The sequence below is a fragment of the Bos indicus x Bos taurus genome, chromosome 6, assembly GCF_003369695.1.
Source record: "Bos indicus x Bos taurus breed Angus x Brahman F1 hybrid chromosome 6, Bos_hybrid_MaternalHap_v2.0, whole genome shotgun sequence".
NCBI lineage: Eukaryota > Metazoa > Chordata > Mammalia > Artiodactyla > Bovidae > Bos > Bos indicus x Bos taurus.
In genome coordinates this window covers 34,095,643-34,116,470 of record NC_040081.1, presented here as the reverse complement: position 1 = coordinate 34,116,470, position 20,828 = coordinate 34,095,643, and the positions used below count along the sequence as shown (strand labels likewise).

Genomic DNA, 20,828 nt, shown 5'->3' with positions numbered 1-20,828 from the left:
ATAAATTAAAAACTGGATATGATGATTTAAATCTCCATAAATAGAATGACACCTATTTGAAAATCAGCCTGAGAAGTGTTGAAATAGCACTATAGTGAACCATTATAGGTACAGGATAACAATCAAAAAATGTAAGAATATAAGTTAAGTGTAACACTGGATACCATCCTAACATAAAAGATTTTCATATTTAATAAAATGAACTTGAAATGCAAATTGAAAAGTGATCATTTGATTAATTTCTTAGATAACTATTTCTAAATTAAAAACGTTTCATTTTACAAAAAATATTTGAAATTTTCTACGGCCAATTTTACTTTATTAGCTGAGCGGCTTCCCTGGTGGCTCAGAAGGTAAAAAATTCATCTGCAATGAGGGAGACCTGGTTTCAGTCCCTGGGTTGGGAAGATCCCCTGGAAGAGGGCATGGCAACCCATTCCAGTATTCTTGCCTGGAGAACACCATGAACAGAGGAGCCTATATGGGGGGCTATAGTCCAGGGGGACGCAGTCAGACACGACTGAGAAACTAAGCACATTTTTACTTATTTGTTTTTTATTTTAATAAGAAGAGTTAGATTCTAAATTATGAATAATAATAATGACTATAAAAATACCTCTTTAATTTTGTTTTTCTTATAGAGTGCAGATATGAGCCCAGCAAGTAGCACCACTTCACTTCCAGTTAGTCCTCTTGCTGAAGAGCCTTTGCCTTTCAAGGTAAAAATAAATTTTAAAATGTTTTTAAAATTGTTCACAATATTTTTAGGATCTTCAAAATGTATTTATTTTGCCATGTAAAATAGGTAGTTCAGGCATAGATGGTGAGGTTAACTGCTTTAACTTGTAGGGATATTGTTTCAGATGTTAAAATTTTGTTGTTTTGTCTGTTGTCATTCTAGTTGCTAAATGAAGGTAAAGATTTTGAATAGAAATTGATATTTTATATAGCACTTTGTCTTGAATGTAAGAGACAGTGATTTCATTATAATAGTTTGATGTCATATGAATTATAGGTTTCAGATCTTTTATTTATATTAAGCAGTAAGTTTGGAATGAACTATTCAGCACTCATCCAGTGGTTAAACTTTCATTAGCTGGTTAAATTTTCATTGATGACTTAGGTCATAATTAATTAATTGTGTATTCTTTAAAGACTAATGGTCAAATCAAAAATTAAAATATAGAATCACTCTTCTAAACACTGCATTTTAAAAATAATGCTAAATATGGTTAGAGAATTCTTCAGTTTGGGACTCTATATACATTAAAAATATCAAGTCACCTTCTTGTTTTGCTATTTAAGATTGTTTATCTTTAAGCCAAAGCTTGTAAATCAGCTATTTTAGATGTGTACTATAGATGTTTGGATTTTTTAGGATTATTGTAGATAAAGGCACTCTTTAAGATCATGGGAAATTAAAAAAAAAAAATACTTGAAAAGTTGGGATGATACTCTTAGGTGCAGTTGTTTTAGTTTGGTTTAAAGACATACTTTAAAGAAAAGTATGTCAACATACTTTTGACAATTTATTATAATGATTTGTATTTTATCATTAACTTCTCATTGTTTTTCATATGAAGACAAAATCTTATTTGACTTAATATTGCTCATACTTCATACTGTGACTGACATGGATTTCCAAATGCAGTACTCAATATTTGCTGTTTTGTCAAAGTGAAATTAATAGGTTATAAATTCCATTATAAGTCTTTGGTTTTCTAATTATAAATGCTTTGTTGTTTGATGGTAAATAATATAATTGTTAAAAGCTCATTTTATATCAGAGAATTGTTAAATAATGAATCATGTTCTGATTGTATCACTTATTGAGAATCATTTTATCATTTTACAACAAAAGGAGAAAATACTACTACTGTTTCTAAGCTTATTATTCCTTAATATTTTGTCTTATGGTTATGGGACAAAATTTACAGAAGAATCATATTTTTAGCAAGTTTTTAATTGAATTCTCAAAGTGTCACTAGAAACCATTTTCTCTTTTTAATATATTGATAATGACTGCCCTCCTTGAAAATTAATGTATTTTTAATAGAAGTAAAAGGAAAGGTCAGCTATATTCCAAAATGTGCTGACATAAAGCTAATATAAATATAATTATTTTAGTTAGTTTCACTGACTGGTTCTAAGAGATCAATATTTTCTTCATGTTAATGTGTATAAGTGGTTTTATATGCAATTAAAGTTTCAAAGTGCTTGTGATATATAATACTGGCTTTTGGTAACCAATATAATTATAGTACCACTTAATTCACTTCTTCTTTGAAAGGAATATTATTTATATTTTTAAAAGAATTTTATCAGACCGAAAAACATTCCACTAGTATTTAAAAAATATTCAAAATTAATGTTTCAAATTATAAAACTCCTGCATTTGCTTTTTAAAATTTTTGTCTTATAAATTGTTGTCATATAAACGAATAATAGAATTCTTATGTATCCTTATTTAAACACAAAATATACAGAAATTATTTTGAGATATACTTTAGTAGCATAGTACGTTTTAATTGCAAACAAAATTTGTTGAAAACTAAAAACACATGACATTGAACTTTTCTGACAACTATACCCCAAACAATTCTGCTATTGTATTTAATTTGTGTTGAAAACTTTAAACTTTTGATATTTGATCAACATGGTAACTAAAAAAAAAAGATGATTATAGCTTTATATTCCCCAAGGATAAAATGATACTAATCATCTTTAATCTTTTAGTTTTCTAAGACAGTGATTTTTATCACCCAACTCCATAACCATCTGCCTTGACGTTAGACCAGCAAGGCTTTTGAAAGCCTTGGTGGCTGGTTGAGAGACTTAAATTATACCTTATCTCCAGGGATCTTCCTGACCCAGGGTTCGAAGGCAGGTCTCCTGCATTCCCTGTATTGCAGGTGGATTCCCTACCATCTGAGCCACCAGAGAAGTCCCAGTTTATCTCCTAAGAAGTTAATTAGGTTAATAAAAGAAAGCATTCCATCTCTTTTCTTGGTCTATTTTGGAAGCACTCATACAACAGTTGGAGGAAGATATCCTGTTTGAGCTCAAGTGTTTATCAGGGTAAATGCTTTCCTTTGAATACTATCTTTAGAATGACATTCAGATTAAGTTGATTTTAACCCTACCATTTGACATAATGACAAATGATATGTTACGTATTTTACAAATCCCTAATAATTGCCTCCCCACTAATATCTCTACCTGTGTTATTGAGTTGAATGTCAGATGAGAAGTTGGCTATCAATAGGAAGGTACCACACTAAGATCTACTAGATTAAAGGTAGTAGAAAACCGGTAGCACCCTGGAGACTTTCCCAAGGAGTCAAGAGAGGTAAATTATCTCCTTTGGAGATACAGCAATCAAAGATGACAATTAAATTTTGTTTGGGATCAGATGCTTCTTTCCCATAATAAAACGTATTTTTCAGAACTCATTGGTGTTGGGGTACATACTTCAATTTAATTTTCAAGCAAAAACACATCTGCTCTGAAAAATAGTAGAAGCTCTCATATACTTACTTATGACTCTCTTCCCCGTACAGAACAATTCACCCACGCTAAATTTCTTGTGCTTACTATTTAAAACCCATTGCTATAGTGTTTTGTTTTGCTTAGTCTTTCAGAAATTAGGAAAGTTTTTGTGAACATTCATCTATCTTCTCTAACTCACTTGCAATATCTGGGTACTCTGTGCCTTCTTTTTTTTTTTTCCCCCAGATAGAACTGATTGATCAAAGATAAGTAGGATTTCTCCAGGTGGACAAGGCACATGGATACCAGTTCACCACAGTCAACATTCCCTATTCACATCTGGCCATGAAAGAATTTGAGTGAATCCCTTTATAGAAAAGATGTATATATAATTCACCAGCCTTCATATATACCACAAGTAATAACTCACAGATTTCCCAGTTCGACTCTTGGTTCTGAGAAGTTTCTAGCAGTCTAGGTTTTTATAATGGCAGACTACTCTTACAGGCATACATTTGGAAACAAAGGACAAACGTGTAACCTCATTTTTTAATAGTGTTAAACATACATGTGTGGTGTGACACATGCCACTATATTGTTGTGGAAAGGCCAAGGGATAATTAATTTCACATGGGCAGGGATAAATTTTATCAAATAACAATAATAGAATCATAATAGTGCAAGATAATTAAGTGGGACTTGATATGAGGAAAAAGGGAGTAGACTGCTTAACGGTTAATTAAAGGTTTTATGTTTTTGTGCAGAATAGCCAAGCTGACATTGTTAACTGTGATGTACCCATTCCATTCTATTCTGCCTGTTTCCTCTGCCATTCTCCCTGATTTCTCTGATCTGCCTCCTCTCTGCCTATGTTGGCCTCAGTCGGAGACACCACACCCAAAATGCCTTGGGGTCACCAAATATTGCTATTCTTTAATAGGATGACACTGTTGACTTGTATATACAGAGTTATTAATAGCCTCAATCCATTCCTGAAACTAATCTTCTTGAAGCTGCATGTGTGCTAAGTTGCTTCCGTCATGTCCACCTCTTTGCAACTCCATGGATTGTAGCCTGCCAGGCTCCTCTGTCTGTGAGATTCTTCAGGCAAGCATACCAGAGTGGGTTGCCATCTCCTACTTCAAGGGATCTTCCCAACTCAGGGATTGAACCACATCTCTTGTGTCTCCTGCATTGGCAAGCAGTTTCCTTATCACTGTGCCGCCTGGTGACCCCTCCATTAATAGTACACTTGATCTGGGCCAGGTTCTTTTTGCCAATCACTTTCATCACAGTTTTGTTGTTGTTGTTGTTCTCACAGATTTTACTTATTTGTTTATTTATTTATGGCTGTGCTAAGTCTTCATTGCTGCATGCAGACTTTCTCTCACTGCAGTATATGGCCTTCTCATTGCAGTGACTTCTCTTCTTTCAGAACACAGGCTCTAGGGCCTGTGAGCTTCAGTAGCTATGACACATGGGCCTACGAGTTGCAGCTCCCAATGTCTAGAGTGTGGGCTCCATGGTTGTGATGCATGGACTCGCTACCCAGCAGCATGTGGAATCTTCCTGGACCAGGGATCAAACCCGCACCCCCTCCTTGGACAGGTAGACTCCCAACCACTGGACCACAAGGGAGTTCCATCACATATTTCTTCTTCAATAAGGCCTGCTATCTACATTCTAATGCCTTTTACTCCAGAAAACATCTTTTCTTTGATTAGATAAATTAGAAACGGGTATTATTATCTTCCCTTATCCTCTCATCCTTATCCTATAGTCAACAGGAAAGGAACACATTCAACCCACCTTCTCATTAGATGTTGTTTCAAAAGTGTACCAAGAATATCCTCCATGCACCACTTTCAAAGTCTGAAAACAGGAATAAACCATTGCTTTCTTGGTCCATTGACTGCTGCTTCTCTGTGACACTGCATTCCTGGCATATGTAAAGTGGTTAGGTATCCGGTGCCTAGAATCAGCAGTGGAACCAGCCTCCTTGAAGTCTAACCATCATTCCTGGTAGCTGACACAGAACTGAGGTTTTACTTGGGTCTTCTCCTACAGAAATCCAAGGTTCTCTGAGTACTTTTCTTCATCCCCAGAAATCACAATTTAATCTAGACTAGAGAAGCTTTCTCTCTTCCAAATTCCCTCAGAGTTATCCCTCTTTCCTCCAACCAGCAAGAGCACTGGAAACATCTCTTCCATGTACTTTTGGTTGTTGTTTATTTGTTTGAATATTTTATTTTGGAGTAGGGTTGATTAACAATGTTGTGTTAACTTCAGGAGAATAGAAAAGTGACTTAGTTATACATATACATATATCTTTTCTTTTTCAAATTGTTTTTCTACTTGTTGTTCAGTTACTAAGTCATGTCTGACTCTTAGCAACCCCATGGACTGCAGCATGCCAGGCTTCCCTGTCCTTCACTATCTCCCAGAGTTTGCTCAAACTCTTGTTTGTTGAATTAGTGATATCATTCTGCTAGGTAGTTACATAATATTGAGCAGAGTTCCCTGTGTTATCCATGTACTTTTTGGAGCTGAGAAAAGCAACTGTCTGAAGATTCTTCTCCCCTGATACACACACCCTATTTTAAGAGGACAGAGGACAGAAAAGAAGAAATAGAGAAATATACAAAGGTCTCCAAAATTTTATCCTGCCATGCAATGCAGAGATGTTATGATATGTTTGACTACATATAGCCTAAACTCAGGACTTAGTAAGATGTAGTAACACACATAATTTCCTCTCAATTATATAAAAGAAATATTGGGTAGGAAAAAATAGCAGAAAATATACAGTGATCCACCATCAACTATTTGGATGAACTATACTTATTGTTCCTATAGTTTCTATAATGATCTATAACATGGTTTTATTTTAAGAACAATATTTTCAAGAAAGTAGAAAAGACAATTGGAAACCTTAGAAGCAGTATAGCCCAGTTAAGAGATTTCCTAAAATCAAATCTCAGTTCTGCCCCTTTCTGTGTGTATGACCTTGAGCCATTTACTTTGTGTTTCAATTTCTCCATCAATAGAATGGGAGGAATAGTAACCACTTCTTCACTGGGTTCTTGTAAAGTCAAATGAGTTATTAAACAGAAAGTGCTTAGAATAGCATGTAATAAATGGCATATGAGTTTTGGTCTTAGTTCTGGAAGATGTTGTAGGTCTTCATAGCACCTGTCAACTTCAGATTCTTCAGCATCAGTCGTTGGCAGCATAGACTTGGATTACTGTGATGTTAAATGGTTCCTGTGGAAATGAACTAAGATCCTTCTGTTGTTGATGAGGTTGCACCCAAGTACTAAATTTGAGACTCTTTGTTGACTCTGAAGGCTACTTTATTTCTTCTAAGGGATTCCTGCCCACAAGAGTAGATACAATGACCATCTGAATTTAATTCACCCATTCCTGTCCATTTTAGTTCACTGATTCCTAAGATGTCCATGTACAATCTTGCCATCTCCTGGCTGACCACATCCAATTTACCTTGATTCATGGACCTAACATTCCAGGTGCCTGTACATTATTGTTCTTAACAGTATCGGGCTTTACTTTCACCACCAGCCATGTCCACAGCAGAGTGTTGTTTCTTCTTTGGCCCAGACATTTCATTTTTTCTGGAGTTATTAGTATTTACCCTCCCCTCTTCCCAGTAGCATCTGACTTGGGGGGCGGGGGGTAGACTCATCTTCTGGTATCATATCTGTTTGCCTTTTCATAGTGTTCATTGGGATCTCCATGCACAAATACTGAAGTGGGTTTCCATTTGCCCTGGAAAACCACAGTGGTATGGTCACACATCTAGAGCCAGATATCCTGAGTAAGAAGTCACATGGGCCTTAAGAAGCATTACTGCAAACAAAGCTAGTGGAGGTGATGGAATTCCAGCTGAGTCATTTCAAATCCTAAAAGATGATGTGGTTAAAAAGTATTTTACTCAATGTGTCAGAAAATGTGGAAAACTCAGCAGTGGCCACAGGATTGGAAAAAGTCAGTTTTCATTCCAATCCCAAAGAAGGACAATGCCAGAGGATGTTCAAACTACTCAACTGCACTCATTTCACATGCTAGCAAGCTAAATGATCAAAATAGTTCAAGCCAGGCTTCAAAAGTGCATGAACCAAGAATTTTCAGATGTGCAAGCTGGGTTTAGAAAAGGCAGAGGAACCAGAGATGAATTTGCTGACATTTGTGGGATCATGGAGGAAGCAAAAAATAAAAATATCTACTTCTGCTTCACTGACTATGCTAAAACCTTTGATTGTGTGGACCACAACAAACTGTGGAAGATTCTTAGAAGAGTACTAGACCACCTTACCTGTCTCCTGAGAAACCTGTATGTGGGTCAAGGAGCAACAGTTAGAAGCAGATATGGAAGAACAGACTGGTTCAAAATTGGGAAAGGAGTATAGCAAGGCTGTATGTCGCCACCTTGCTTATTTAACTTATATACAGAGGACATTATGCAGAATGGCAGGCTGAATTAATTACAAGCTGGAATGAAGATTGCTGGGAGAAATATCAGTGACCTCAGATATACAGATGATACTACTGTAATGGCAAAAGTGAAAAGGAACTAAAGAGCCTCTTGATGAGAATGAAAGAAAAGAGTGAAAAAGCTGGCTTGAAATTCAACATTAAAAAAGTACAATCATAGCACCCAGCCCCATAACTTCATGACAATTAGAAGAGGAAAAAGTGGAAGAAGTGACAGATTTTTATTTTCTTGCACTCCAATTTCACTGCGGACGGTGACTGCAGTCATGAAATTAAAAGACGCTTGCTCCTTGAAAGGAAGCTATGACAAACTTAGCGTATTAAAAAGTAGAGACATCACTTTGCCAGCAAAGTTCCATATAGCCAAAGTTATGGTTTTTCAAGTAGTCTTGTATGGATATGAGAGTTGGAAGTCTGAGTGCTGAAGAACTGATGTTTTTGAATTGTGGTGCTGGAAAGACTCTTGATATTCCTTTGGACAGAAAGGAGGACAAACTAGTCAATACTAAAAGAAATGAGTGCCAGTTATTGATTGGAAAGACTAATTCTGAATGCCTTAACCATCTAATGGAAAGAGTCGAGTTGCTGAAAAAGACCTTGATGCTGGGAGAGAGTGAAGGCAAAAGGAGAAGAGGGCAACAGAGGGTAAGATGGCTAATAGCATAACTGACATAATGGACATGAATCTGAGCAAACTCTGGGAGATAGTGGAGGACAGAGGAGCCTGGCATGCTGCTGTCAATTGGGTTGAAAAGAGTCGGACATAACTTAGCAACCAAATAACAAAAATGATATAAATTTTAATCATTATTATTTTTTTGCAGAAGAGATATCTCTAAGTTTAAACCAAGAAAAATTGTATATATTAGAAGTAACATGAAGCAAATATTTTTCTCAACTCCTTCTATTTCATTTCTAGATGTAAGAGTAGGTATGTAAAGTCTTCTATGAAGAATGGTGCTTCATATTTTTTCCTTCAAGGCATGCTGTTTATTTTATATCCTCGAGTATTCATATGAGCTCTTATGAGCTCTTATATATCAGATGACTCTTACAAAAAAATAAATAATGGAAATGTTTGTTAACTATGAGTGAGAAAGAGTAAATATAATGAATTTGTCTTAAGGGAAAACTGGTAGATATAATAAAAATTATTTGGAAAAAACAAATACATAATAGTTTGTATAATCATAGAATGTATTGTATCTTTCTAAAAGACCACACTACAGTGTATTTTTCTTTAATTCATGAAACCTCCCTTGTGCATTAACCTGATAACTAACTTCCTAAATACAATCTCCACTGAAGGAACATTGTTTGCTTTTTTTTAAACTTTATTTATCTATTTATTTTTGACTGTACTGGATCTTCATTGGTGCAAAGGCTTTTCTCTAGTTGTGGAGAGTGGGGGCTACTCTTTGTTGAAGTGCAAGTGCTTCTCACTGTGGAGATTTCTCTTGTGGAGCATGGGTTCTAGACACAAAGGCTTCAGTAGTTGTGGTTCCTGAGATCTAGAGCACAGATTCTGTAGTTGCTCAATGGCATGTGGGATCTTCTAGGATTAGAGATCGAATCCATGTCTCCTGCATTGGCAGTTGGATTCTTCACCTTTGAGCCACCAGAGAAGCCCTGAATATTGTTTAATCACAAAAGATTCTGGGAAAAACTTATTGTGAACAAAGCACTGTTGGTATTTTCCTCTTCACGTGTTATAATAGCAATATAGTTCAGTTCAGTTCAGTTGCTCAGTCGTGTCCAACTCTTTGTGACCCCATGAATTGCACCCCATGAAATGGACCTCCCTGTCCATCTCCAACTCCCGGAGTTCACTCAAACTCACGTCCATCGAGTCCGTGATGCCTTCTGGCCATCTCATCCTCTGTCGTCCCCTTCTCCTCCTGCACCCAATCCCTCCCAGCATCAGAGTCTTTTCCAATGAGTCAACTCTTCACATAAGGTGGCCAAAGTACTGGAGTTTCAGCTTTAGCATCATTCCTTCTGAAGAACACTCAGTGTTCAATATAGTAGTATTTCTTTATTTTGTCTAAAACACCATAGTGGAAAGGAGCTGAGTTGGAGACTCTGAGGGAGAGGAGTCAGGTAGTGGTGTGACCTCATAACATCATCTGTTGTTTATCTTGCGTTGGTTAAGATTTTTTATGTTTACTGTTATCTTTCATTTATTGAATTTAGTGGCCTCTTTTTATTACTGAAATCACATTTTAGATGTCTGAGAAAGTCCAAAATGGTATATTCTACATTTTTTGGTTGATTTTTGACTAAGCCGTCTATTAATTATTCATCGGGTGATAAGTCAGTTTATAAAATACCCACCATGTGCTTGGTGATATCCTAGACACTGGTGCTTCAGTGTAAAAAACACAGACTGAATTCTTGCTTTCATGATATTTGGGTTCTAGTGAGGAGTGATAGACAGTAAACAGATAAATATATAACATGTCAGATAGGGATGATAAATTCTACAAAAAAATAATGCCAAATTTTGAAGATAGGAATTGACTTTAAAATGTGTGTCTCCAGAGTTCAGAGTCATGCTGCTTAATTTCTCCACAAGTGGATGGGCGTCACTGCATGGAAGAGATCAAGCCCTGAAACTTTGGAGTGGGAGCACTGACTCCAAGAACCTAGACTACCAGAGGACTAACCCTACCAGGATTCAAATAGTGAGAACTCACACAAAGGAAACCATTGGAATACAAGACATGGCATCACCCAACCACCATTAGCACCCTGTGTAGGACAACTCATCTAAACAACAAACAAAACAAAAATAGAAACTCAATCATCAGCAAACAGGATTAGCACCTCACTCAGCCTTGCCCATCAGAGGAAAAAACAAACAAACACTCAGCACAAATCTCACTCCATAGGAAGCTTACACAGACCACTGGATCAAACTTAGAAGAGCAGAAAACAAAAGGAAGAAAGAATTCAACCATGAAGGCTGAGAATATGAGACCTCAAACACAATAAATTTAAAAACAAAATAATAAAAAGGCAGAGGAGTACTACATAAATGAAGGAACGAACTAGAAACACAGAAGTCCAAATAAGTGAAGAAGAAATAGGCAAAATACCTAAAAGAATTCAGAATAATGTTAGTAAAGATGGTCAAAAACCTTGAAAACAAAACAAAGAAAATGCAAGAATCAATTAACAAAGATCTAGAAGAATTAAAGAATAAATATGCACAGACAAACAGCACAATTTCATGAACAGTATGAAAAGGCAAAAAGACAGGACACTGAAAGATGAACTCCCCAGATAGGTAGGTACCCAATATGCTACAGGAGATCAGTGGAGAAATAACTCCAGAGAGAATGAAGACATGGAGCCAAACCAAAAGCAACACCCAGTTGTGGGTGTTGGAAGTGTGGGTGTTGGTGATGGAAGTAAAGTCCGATGCTGTAAAGAGCAGTATTCCACAGGAACCTGAAATGTTAGGTCCAGGAATCAAGGCAAATTGGAAGTGGTCAAACAGGAGATGGTAAGCGTGAATGTCAACATTCTAGGAATCAGCGAACTAAAATGGACTGGAATGGGTGAATTTAACTCAGATGACCATTATATCTATTATCGTGGGCAATAATCCCTTAGAAGAAATGGAGTAGCTATCATAGTCAACAAAAGAGTCCGAAATGCAGTACTTGATGCAATCTCAAAAATGACAGAATGATCTCTGTTTGTTTCCAAGGCAAACCATTCAGTATCACAGTAATCCAAGTCTATGTCCCAACCAGTAATGCTGAAGAAGCTGAAGTTGAACAGTTCTATGAAGACCTACAAGACCTTCTTGAACTAACACCCAGAAAAGATATCCTTTTCATTATAGGGGACTGGAATGCAAATGTAGGAAGTAAAGAGATACTTGCATTAACAAGCAAATTTGGCCTTGGAGTACAAAATGAAGCAGGGCAAAGTCTAATAGAGTTTTACCAAGAGAATGTACTGGTCAAAGCAAACGTCCTCTTCCAAAAACACAAGAGAAGACTCTACACATGGACAGCACCAGATGGTCAATACAAAATCAGATTGATTATATTCTTTGCAGCCAAAGATAGAGAAGTTCTATACAGTCAGCAAAAACAGCCAGAAGCTGACTATGGCTCAGATAATGAACTCCTTATTGCCAAATTCAGACTTTAATTGAAGAAAATAGGGAAAACCACTAGAAGATGCAGGTACGACCTGAATCAAATGCCTTACAATTATACAGTAAAAGTGACAAACAGATTCAAGCAATTAGATCTGATAGACAGTGTGCTTGAAGAACTATGGAGAGAGGTTTGTGACGTTGTACAGGAGGCAGTGATCAAGAGCATACCCAAGAAAAAGAAATGCAAAAAGGCAAAATGGTTGTCTGAGGAGGCCTTACAAATAGCTGAGAAAATAAGAGAAGCTAAAGGCAAAGGAGAAAAGGAAAGATATACCCATTTGAATGCAGAGTTCCAAAGAATAGTAAGGAGAGATAAGAAAGACTTCCGCAGTGATCAATGCAAAGAAATAGAGGAAAACAATAGAATGGGAAAGTCTAGAGATCTCTTCAAGAAAATTAGAGCAAGGGAACATTTCATGTAAAGATGGGCACAATAAAGGACAGAAATGCTGTGGACCTTACAGAACCAGAAGATACTAAGAAGAGGTTGCAAGTATACACAGAAGAACTGTACAAAAAATCTTCATGACCCAGATAATCACGATAGTGTGATCACCAACCTAGAGCCAGACATCCCTGAATGAGAAGTCAAGTGGGCCTTAGGAAGCATCACCACGAACAAAGCTAGTGGAGGTAATGTAATTAAAGTTGAGCTATTTCAAATCCTAAAGATGAAGCTGTGAAAGTGCTGCACTTAACATGCCAGCAAATTGGGAAAACTCAGCAATGGCCACAGGACTGGAAAAGGTCAGTTTTCATTCCAATCCCAAAGAAAGGCAATGCCAAAGAATGCTCAAACTACCACACAGTTGCACTCATCTCACACGCTAGGGAAGTGATGCTCAAAATTCTCCAAGCCAGGTTTCAACAGTACATGAACCATGAACGTCCTGATTTTCAAGCTGGTTTTAGAAAAGGCAGAGGAACCAGAGAACAAAATGCCAACATTCATTGGATTATGAAAAAAAGCAAGAGAGTTCCAGAAAAATATTTACTTCTGCTTTATTGACTATGCCAAAGCCTTTGACTGTGTAGATCACACACAAACTGTGGAAAATTCTTCAAGAGATGGGAATATCAGACCACCTGACCTGCCTATTGAGAAATCTGTATCTGGTCAGTGGCAACAGTTAGAGCATACTGGTTCCAAATAGGAAAAGGAGTACATCAAGGCTGTATATTGTCACCCTAGGTTCCAATCCTGGCTCCACCACTTAATTAGTGTGTGACCTTGGAGAAGGGATCTAAAATTCTGAGACACAGTTTCTATAGCTGTAAGATACTTTGGCCACCTGATGTGAAGAGCTGATTCATTTCAAAAGACCCTGATGCTGGGAAAGATTGAGGGCAGGAGGAGAAGGGGACAACAGAGGATGAGATGGTTGAATGGCATCACTGACCCGATGGACATGGGTTTGGGTGAACTCCGGGAGTTCGTGATGGACAGGAAGGCCTGGCGTGCTGCAGTTCATGGGGTCACAGAGTCAGACATGACTGAGCGACTGAACTGAACTGAACTGTTCATGGCATTCTCAAGGAAAGAATACTGAAGTGGTTTGCCATTCCCTTCTCCAGTGTACAATGTTTTGTCAGAAATCTTCACCATGACCCATTTGTTTTGGGTAGCCTTATATGTCATGGCTCATAGTTTCATTGAGTTAGACAAAGCTATGGTCCATGTGATCAGATTGGATAGTTTTCTGTGATTGTGGGTTTCTGTCTGTCTGACTCTGATCAAGATGGATAAGAGGCTTATGGAAGCTTCCTGCTGGGAGAGACTGACTGAGAGGGAAACTAGGTCTTGTTCTGATAGGCATTGCCATGCTCATTAAATCTCTAATCTAATTTTCTGTGTATGGGTGGGTCTGTGTTCCCTCCCTGTTATTTGACCTGGGGCCAAAGTATGGTGGAGGTAGTGAAGATAATGGTGCATCCTTCAAAAGGTCCTATGCAGGCACTGCTGTAATCAGTGCCCCAATCCTGCAGCAGGCTACTGCCAACCCACACCTCCACCGGAGACCCCTGGAAATTCACAGGAAATTCTAGGTCAGTCTCTTGTGGGGTCAGTGCTCCTTCTTCCTGGGTCCTTGTGTGCACAAGCTGCTGTTTGTGCCTCCAAGAGTCTGTTTCCCAGTCCTGTGTGAGTTCTGGGGGCTGTATGGTGGGTTTAATGGTGACCTCCTCCAAGAGGGCTTACGCCATACCCAGGTCTACTGCACGCAGAGCCCCTTCCCCTGAAGGGTCCACTGCTGACCTGTACCTCCTCAGAAGACACTCAAATACTGTTCTGTCTCAGTCTCTGTGGGGTCTCTGGGTCCTGGTGAGCACAAGACGTTTTGAGCCCTCTGAGTGTCTCTGGCAGGTATGGGGTTTGATTCTGAAGGTGATTTCCCCCCTCCTACCATCTTTCTAGGGCTTCTCCCTTGCCCTTGGGCATGGGGTGTCTCCTCAATGTTGTTCTAGTGCTGTGCAGCCGCTGCACCAGTGTCACACAGCTGCTGTTCCAGCGCTGGAAGGACTAATTACAAGCACTGAAGTTGAAACTGTGATCAAAAATCTCCCCAAAGACAAAAGCCCAGGACCAGATGGCTTCACAGGAGAATTCTATCAAACATTTAGAGAAGAGCTAATGCCCATCCTTCTAAAACTCTTTCAAAAAATTTCAGAGGAAGGAACACTTCTAAACTCATTCTATGAGGCCACCATCATGCTGACACCAAAACCAAAGAGAACACAAAAAAAGAAAATTACAGGCCAATATCACTGATGGACATAAATGCAAAAAAGACCAACAAAATTTTAGCAAACAGAATTCACCAATACGCCAAAAAGCTCGTACACCATTGTCAAGTTGGATTTCTTCCAGGATTGCAGGATTCTTCAATATTCACAAATCAATAAGTGTGATATACCATAATAACAAATTGAAAGATAAAATCCATATGATAATCTCAATAGATGCAGAAAAAGCCTTTAACAAAATTCAGCACCCATTTATGATTAAAACTCTTCAAAAAATGGGCATAGAAGGAACCTGCTTCACCATAGTAAAGGCCATATTTATAAGCCTACAGGAAACATTATTCTCAGTGGTGAAAAACTGAAAGCATTCCTCCTAAGATTAGGAACAAAACAAGGGTGTCCACTTTCACCACTATTATTCAACATAGTTCTGGAAGTCCTAGCTACAGCAATCAGAGAATAAAAAGAAATAAAAGGACTGCAGATCAGAAAGGAAGAAATAAAGCTCTCACTGTTTGCAGATGACATGATACTATACACAGAAAACCCTAAAGATAGTATCAGAAAATTACTAGAGCTAATCAGTGAATTTAGCAAAGTTGCAGGATACAAAATCAATACACAGAAATTGCTTGCATTTCTATATCCTAACAATGAAAAATCAGAAAGAGAAATTAAGGAATTAATCCCATTCACCATTGCAACAAAAAGAAGTAAATATCTAGGAGTAAACTTACCTAAAGAGACAAAAGAACTGTGCACAGAAAATTATAAGGCACTGATGAAAGAAATCAAATAAAACATAAAAAGTTTGAGAGAGAGAGATTCCATGTTCCTGTGTAGGAAGAATCAATATTGTGAAAATGACTAGACTACTAAATGCAATCTATAAATTCAATGCAATCCCTATGAAATTGCCAATGGTATTTTTCACAGAACTAGAATAAAATATTTCACAGTTCATGTAGAAACACAAAAACCCCCGAATAGCCAAAGCAGGCTTGAGAGAGAAGAATGGAACTGGAGGAATCGAGTTTCCTGACTTCAGATTATACTACAAAGCTACAGTCATCAAGACAGTATGATAGTGGCACAAAAACAGAAATATAGACCAATGGAAAAAGATAGAAAGCCCAGAAATAAATCCGTGTACCTGTGGGTACCTTACTTTTGACAAAGGAAGCAAGAATATACAATGGAGCAAAGACAACCTCTTCAACAAATGGTGCTGGAAAAGTGGACAGCTACATGTAAAAGAATGAAATTTGACCATTTCCTAACACCATACACAAAGATAAACTCAAAATGCATTAAATACCTAAATATAAGACCTGAAACTATAAAACTCTTAGAGAAAAATATAGGCAGAACACTTGATGACGTAAAGCAAGATCCTCTGTGACCCACCTCCTAGAGTAACAGAAATGAAAACAAAAGTAAACAAGTGGGACCTAATTAAACTTAAGGATTTTGCACCGCAAAGGAAACTATAAACAAGGTGAAAAGACAACCCTCAGAATGGGAGAAAATAATAGCAAATGAAACAACTGACAGAGGACTAATTTCCAAAATATACAAGTATCTCATACAACTCAATACCAGAAAAACAAACAACACAATCAAAAAGTGGGGAAAAGACCAAAACATATATTTCTTCAAAGAAGACATACAGATGGCTAAAAAACATGAAAAGATGCTCAACATTTCTCATTATTACAGAAATGCAAATCAAATCTAAAATCATATAGCACCTCACACCAGTGAGACTGGCCATCATCAAAAAGTCTACAAAAAATAAATCCTTGAAAAGGTGTGAAGAAAAGGGAATGCTCTTGTACTGTTGGTGGGAATGTAAATTGATATAGCCACTATGGAAGATGGTATTGAGATTCCTTAGAAGACTAAGCATAAAACCACCTTGCTGCTACTGCTGCTAAGTCGCTTCAGTCGTGTCCGACTCTATGCGACCCCATAGACGGCAGCCTACCAGGCTCCCCCATCCCTGGGATTCTCCAGGCAAGAACACTGGAGTGGGTTGCCATTTCCTTCTCCAATGCATGAAAGTGAAAAGTCAAAGTGAAGTTGCTCAGTCGTGTCCACCTCTTCGCGACCACCAGGACTGCAGCCTTCTAGGCTCCTCCGTCCATGGGATTTTCCAGGCAAGAGTACTGGAGTGGGGTGCCATCACCTTCTCCAATAAAACCACCTTATGACCCAGCAATTCCACTCCTAGGCATATACCCTAAGGAAACCAAAATTGAAAAAACACATGTATCCTATTGTTCATTGCAGCACTATTTACAATAGCTAGAACTGGAAGCAACCTAGATGTCCATTGATGATGAATGGATAAAGAAGTGTTGTACATATACACAAGGAAATATTACTCATCCATAAAAAGGAACACATTTGAGTCAGTTCTGATGAGGTGGATGAACATAGAACCTATTATACTTAGTGAAGTGAGTCAGAAAGAGAAAGTTAAATATCGCATTCTAATGCACATATATGGAATCTAGAAAAATGGTACTAAAGAATTTATAGGGTGGCTGACCTGCCTCTTGAGACCTATATGCAGGTCAGGAAGCAACAGTTAGACCTGGACATGGAACAACAGACTGGTTCCAAATAGGAAAAGGAGTACATCAAGGCTGTGTATTGTCACCCTGCTTATTTAACTTATATGCAGAGTACATCATGAGAAACACTGGACTGGAAGAAGCACAAGCTGGAATCAAGAATGCCAGGAGAAATATCAATAACCTCAGATATGCAGATGACACCACCCTTATGGCAGAAAGTGAAGAGGAACTCAAAAGCCTCTTGATGAAAGTGAAAGTGGAGAGTGAAAAAGTTGGCTTAAAGCTCAACATTCAGAAAACGAAGATCATGGCATCTGGTCCCATCACTTCATGGGAAATAGATGGGGAAACAGTGGAAACAGTGTCAGACTTTATTTTTTTAGCCTCCAAAATCATTGCAGATGGTGATTGCAGCTATGAAATTAAAAGACGCTTACTCCTTGGAAGGAAAGTTATGACCAACCTAGATAGCATATTCAAAAGCAGAGACATTACTTTGCCAACAAAGGTCCGTCTAGTCAAGGCTATGGTTTTTCCAATGGTCATGTATGGATGTGAGAGTTGGACTGTGAAGAAAGCTGATCGCTGAAGAATTGATGCTTTTGAACTGTGGTGTTGGAGAAGATTCTTGAGAGTCCCTTGGATGGCAAGGAAATCCAACCAGTCCATTCTGAAGGAGATCAGCCCTGGGATTTCTTTGGAAGGAATGATGCTAAAGCTGAAACTCCAGTACTTTGGCCACCTCATGCGAAGAGTTGACTCATTGGAAAAGACTCTGATGCTGGGAGGGATTGGTGGCAGGAGGAGAAGGAGACGACAGAGGATGAGATGGTTGGATGGCATCACTGACTCAATGGACGTGAGTTTGAGTGAACTCCAGGAGTTGGTGATGGACAGGGAGGCCTGGCATGCTGCAGTTCATGGGGTTGCAAAGAGTCGGACACGACTGAGCAACTGAACTGAACTGAACTGAACGGAGAAACAGAATAGAGAATTAGCTTATGGACATGAGGTGAGGGGAGGAGATGATGAAATATATGGAAAGAGTTACATGGAAACTTACATTACCATATTTAAAATAGATAGCCAACAGGAATTTGCTATATGGCTCAGGAAACTCAAACAGGGGCTCTGTGTCAACTTAGAGGGGTGGGATGGGGAGGAAGATGGAAGTGAGTTTCAAAAGGCAGGGGACATATGTATGCCTATGGCTGATTCATGTTGAGGTTTGACAGAGAACAACAAAATTCTGTAAAGCAATTATTCTTCAATAAAAAATAGAAAAAAAATGTGTGGCTCTGTCAAAAATCATGGTCAAAGAATTTTACTCTCATCAGGGGATATTTTAGCAGAGATTTAAATGAGAAAAATGAGAAAGCTAGCATCTCTCTATGGAAAGAGACTTGAAGACAAGAACAAAAGTCATGAAGGAAGAGAACATTTGAACATTTAGGATTAACAAGAGTGTCACTATGTCTGGAACAGACTGAATGACTGTACGGGTAATACAAGATCAAATCAGAGAGAAACCAGATCATGAAAGTCCTTATAGTCTGTGGTAAGGACTTGGAATCTTACTTTGTATGAGATAGAAAACAACTGAAGTGTTCTGGGAAAAAAGAATGACATAATCAGACTTTATTTTAAAACTATTACTCTGATTTCCATGTAGATGTAGGCAGCAAAAGGACATGGTAGAAGAAGAAAGGCAAAGCTCTTAGAGGTGAGAGATAAGTGGTTAAATGTTAAGTGGATAAGCACTGGTGAGATTTTAGACACGTTTTGCATCTGAGTCATCAGTATTTGTTAATAGATTGTATGTGTGATATCAAAACAAAGAACAATATGATAGATTATTCCTTTTTCTAAGATTATCTACATTTTCCTATTTTTACCTCTTTTGCTATCTTCCTGATGTTGCAAATAGTAGGCATCATTATGTAGAGATTAACAGAGTCTTCTTTGTGCATGCACATCCCAGGTGTCTCTTCCTCCTCTCATAAAGACACAGGTCATCTGGGGTTAGAACCCCCTACCCTTCACTGCCCCCAGCAGGGTATCCCTTTGAAGATCTCATTGCCAAATATGGTTACATTCTGATGTACTGGGAGTTGAAACTCCAGCCTGAAAATTTTCAGGGGACACAATTCAGTCCATAACAGACAAACTGAAGACTGCTATGTTAAATCTTTACCTGACTACTCAAGGGAAAGAAAAATAAATTGCACCTCTTGTTGGGGACATGACAAAGCTTTGGAGCAACTTTTAATGTGCAATATAAATATGTGATATTCCTTTATTAACCTAGTTTCCAACGCTATTAAATTCTGAATCATTTGTGAGGGAGTTTTGATTTGAGAGAATGAAATAGGAAATAAGAGATTTTCCTTAAATGTTTCCCTATATTCATCAGTGCACTCATTTGAGTATATTGTCCAATGCTATTTTAATTTCTATTAAATTTGAAAACTTCATTTAAATGTCATCATATTTGAATTAACTTACAGTCCTTAAAATCTTGTAGTTAAGAATATTAAAGAATTATGGCTATAAAAGTATTTTACTTAAAGTCTTAATTATAAACACTGAGAGTAAAATTGAAATGCTAAATTATTTCAGTCATGTCTGACACTTTGCAACCTACGGACTGTAGCCTGCCAGGCTCCTCTGTCTATGGGATTTTCCAGGCACAAATACTGGAGTGGGTTGCCATTCAGTTCTCCAGGGAACTTCCTGATCCAGGGATTGAACCCTTCTCTTATGTCTACTGCATTGGCAGGTGGGTTCTTTACCACTGGCACCACCTGAGAAGCCCAAAATTGAAATAACAACTACCAAACAGTACTTTCTATGTTAAATTTGTATAGTATTATTTTAACTTTTCCTTCTGGTTTTGTCAAGATAAATTTTGAATAAATGTTATTTTATTGTTATTTTTGTTATTCAGTCACTAAGTCCTGTCCGACTCTTTGTGAGACATAGAACTTGTCAATATTAATACAAGCTAAAAATAACAGCATACTCCATCCTATCCCAACCCCGTCCTGCACATTCTTTCTTAAATTTAAATTGCATTGAATTTCTTCATTTTTGCATAGGTTGCTGCCTTAGATTTCTCCTAATGTTTTTGAGTTCTCCAGAATAGGAGGAAAGAATTCAGGTACGGAATGTGAAACACTTTTGACTTTTATGTACATAAAAGGAGGATATTGAATTATTGTTGGCAAAATCCTAAAGCCAATAAAAGCCTTCAAATTTGGGGGAAAAAAACTTCATGCTTTTCTTGGGGAAAAAAGAATTTTAAGAAATTAAGTCATTATGACTTG

The 20,828-nt window shown here is 37.7% G+C and overlaps 1 protein-coding gene across 4 annotated transcripts in view; it reads left to right on the top strand.

Annotated features, from left to right (window-relative positions):
* CCSER1 (coiled-coil serine rich protein 1) overlaps positions 1-20,828 on the top strand; it is a 1,492,403-nt gene that overhangs the window by 628,333 nt on the left and 843,242 nt on the right. For all 4 annotated transcript variants that reach the window (XM_027544062.1, XM_027544063.1, XM_027544064.1 and 1 more), the window contains exon 7: positions 642-719. In XM_027544062.1, the coding sequence (XP_027399863.1) occupies positions 642-719 (78 nt within the window). The remainder of the gene's footprint in view (positions 1-641; positions 720-20,828) is intronic.